The sequence below is a fragment of the Malurus melanocephalus genome, unplaced genomic scaffold (genome assembly GCF_030028575.1).
Source record: "Malurus melanocephalus ecotype Western Australia unplaced genomic scaffold, MMel_1.1 scaffold_934, whole genome shotgun sequence".
Lineage (NCBI taxonomy): Eukaryota > Metazoa > Chordata > Aves > Passeriformes > Maluridae > Malurus > Malurus melanocephalus.
In genome coordinates, this window is record NW_026624166.1 from 1 (window position 1) to 2,291 (window position 2,291).

At 62.4% G+C, this 2,291-nt stretch overlaps 1 protein-coding gene across 1 annotated transcript in view; it reads right to left on the reverse strand.

Moving 5' to 3' along the window:
- Nucleotides 1-7: 7 nt before the first annotated feature.
- Nucleotides 8-2,291, reverse strand: part of SLC26A11 (solute carrier family 26 member 11) — a gene marked incomplete at both ends in the record, with an annotated part of 6,918 nt that continues 4,634 nt past the window's right edge. The window contains 6 exons of the mRNA XM_057386206.1: nucleotides 8-84; nucleotides 366-465; nucleotides 758-885; nucleotides 1,719-1,859; nucleotides 1,942-1,997; nucleotides 2,251-2,288. Of these exons, the coding sequence (XP_057242189.1) occupies nucleotides 8-84; nucleotides 366-465; nucleotides 758-885; nucleotides 1,719-1,859; nucleotides 1,942-1,997; nucleotides 2,251-2,288 (540 nt within the window). The remainder of the gene's footprint in view (nucleotides 85-365; nucleotides 466-757; nucleotides 886-1,718; nucleotides 1,860-1,941; nucleotides 1,998-2,250; nucleotides 2,289-2,291) is intronic.

Consider the following 2,291-nt stretch of genomic DNA (forward strand, 5'->3'; position numbering starts at 1 on the left):
GCTCTGCCAGCCCCAGCACCACCGTGTAATCAATGCTGCTGACGTGGCAGCAGTCCAGGATGACGGAGCGTGGTGGAGATGCTGCTGGAAGAGCATAAGGTCACGTCCCTGCTGAGTCCAGAAATGACCAGCCTGGGGGTCAGAGCCTTCAGAGCCGGGGCAGTGATACAGGCGGTGCCAATTGGGACCCAGGATAGGCCAGGAGCAGGCACTGGGCAGAGCCTGGTCCCTGTCAGAGCCCAGTTCCTGTGACACCCCCGTACCTGTCACACCCTGGTCCCTGTCACCCCCCCGTCCCTGTCACACCCCGTCACCCCCTGGTCCCTATCACACTCCTGTCACCCCCGGTCCCTGTCCCCCCGTACCTGCCAGGGCGTGCCCGCACACCGCGTCCCGCAGGTGCTCCATGGCTGGGAAGTGCAGGCTGCTCCCCGGCTGCACCAGCAGCACTGTCCCCTCTGTCACCTGCAGGGATGGGACACGGCAGCTCGGGGCTGTCACCCGCCCCAGGCAGGGACAACTGCCCGTGTCAGATGGAGGGGAGAAGCAGGAGCCCCCTCCCTCCCTCCTGCTCTCAATCCCGGGGTTTTTATTGCTCGTATTCCATGAAAAGGGGTCCCTGTGCAGCAGCACAGACCGGGGACATGGGGACAGCAGAACAACTGCAGCATTCTGCACCCCAACACCTCCCTGGTGCAGGAGCCCCCTCCCAGCTCCCTGCTGACCCCGCCACGTCCAAGGGGAGGGTGAAGCTCACCTTTACCGGGGGCCTGGCAGTGGAGTAGAGCAGCAGCAGCCCCGAAGCCAAAACCCCAGCCACGATTCCGTACTGCACCTCCCAGAAACAGAGCAGGAATGTCACACACAGGGGCACGAGGTCCAGCCCTGCAAGAGACACCGGCCAGGCTCGGCTGTGACTTGTCCTGGTGCCACAGAACCCTCAGCGACAGCGCTGGAAAATACACCAGGTACMATTTAACCTGGCATAAATCCCAACAGCACCGGCTCTGCGGGTCTGGAGGAACCCATTCCGTGCTTCAGGGGAGCCACAGGCTGAGCTCGGGGTGGGAGCCCCCAGAAAGGGCTGTGAATGGCCACTCTTTGCATAACAAAGGGCTCAGAGGCAGGTGGCACATTGATGGGACACTCAGAGACATTGATGGGACATCAGAGACAGTGATGGGACACTCAGAGACTGGGATGGGACACTCAGAGACAGTTCTGGGACATCACAGACTGTGATGGGACATGAGAGATTGCCATGGGACATCAGAGATTGTGATGGGACATCGGAGACAGTGCTGGGACACTCAGAAACTGGGATAGGACACTCAGCGACAGTTCTGGGACATCACAGACTGTGATGGGACACTCAGAGACAGCGACCAACCACCCCCAGACTTTTGCCTGACTGTGAGGGGATAAAAGGGCTTCTTTGCACTGGGTCCCGCCTCAGGAAGGCCCCACTCGAGCCGTTATTTGGTTATTTAGTTATGGCTCCACAATTAAACTGTTTTAAGGGTCTGGACGTGTGAGACTGTGCTTTGGGAAGTCTGGGGTGGAGCCGGTGAGGGAACCTGGCGTGTGTGAATGGGGCTGGGGGGCTGCCAACACCCCCTGTCCCAGCTCAGGGGGTGCCAGGGTGGCTCCTGGCCGGGGGGAGTTTCCTTTGCAGGGGGATTTGCCCTTCCCGACCGCTGAAACCTCTTAACCCTCACTCTTAACCCTCCAGAGCGTGCGGAAGATGCCGGCGTCGAACATGGGCAGCACGGCCGAGATGATGACAGCGGCCAGCGCCGCTTTGGGGATGAAGTAGAAGAGCGAGGTGAGGAASGCCAGGGACAGCAGGACCAGGGCACCTGCGGGAGGGAGCCCTGAGCACGGCACCCCGACAGCCGGGGGTCCCGGTCCCCAATCCCCGTGCCCAGGGCAGGGCTGTACCTGTGACCAGCCCTCCCGCCGGGGTGCACACCCCTGACTGAGCGTTCACCGCCGTCCTGAAAGGCAAATCACCGGTCCCAGGCTGGGCAGGGATGGGGGAATGGGGGATGCCCGCAGATCCACCCAGGAGAGCCATTCCCCTGTCAGGAACCGGAGCAGCCCCCAGCCCACAGTGGCGAGCACAGCACCGGGGAGGTGGCCACAGCCCGTCACCAAGGTGGGCTGGGCTGCTGGGGACCAGGACATGGGACAGGGACACCCACTGGGGTCTTGCAGAGCCCCCTGACCAGCAGCCCCCTCCCCACGCACCGGCCAAAGCTGCCCGTGATGGGGTACGAGGAGACAAAGGA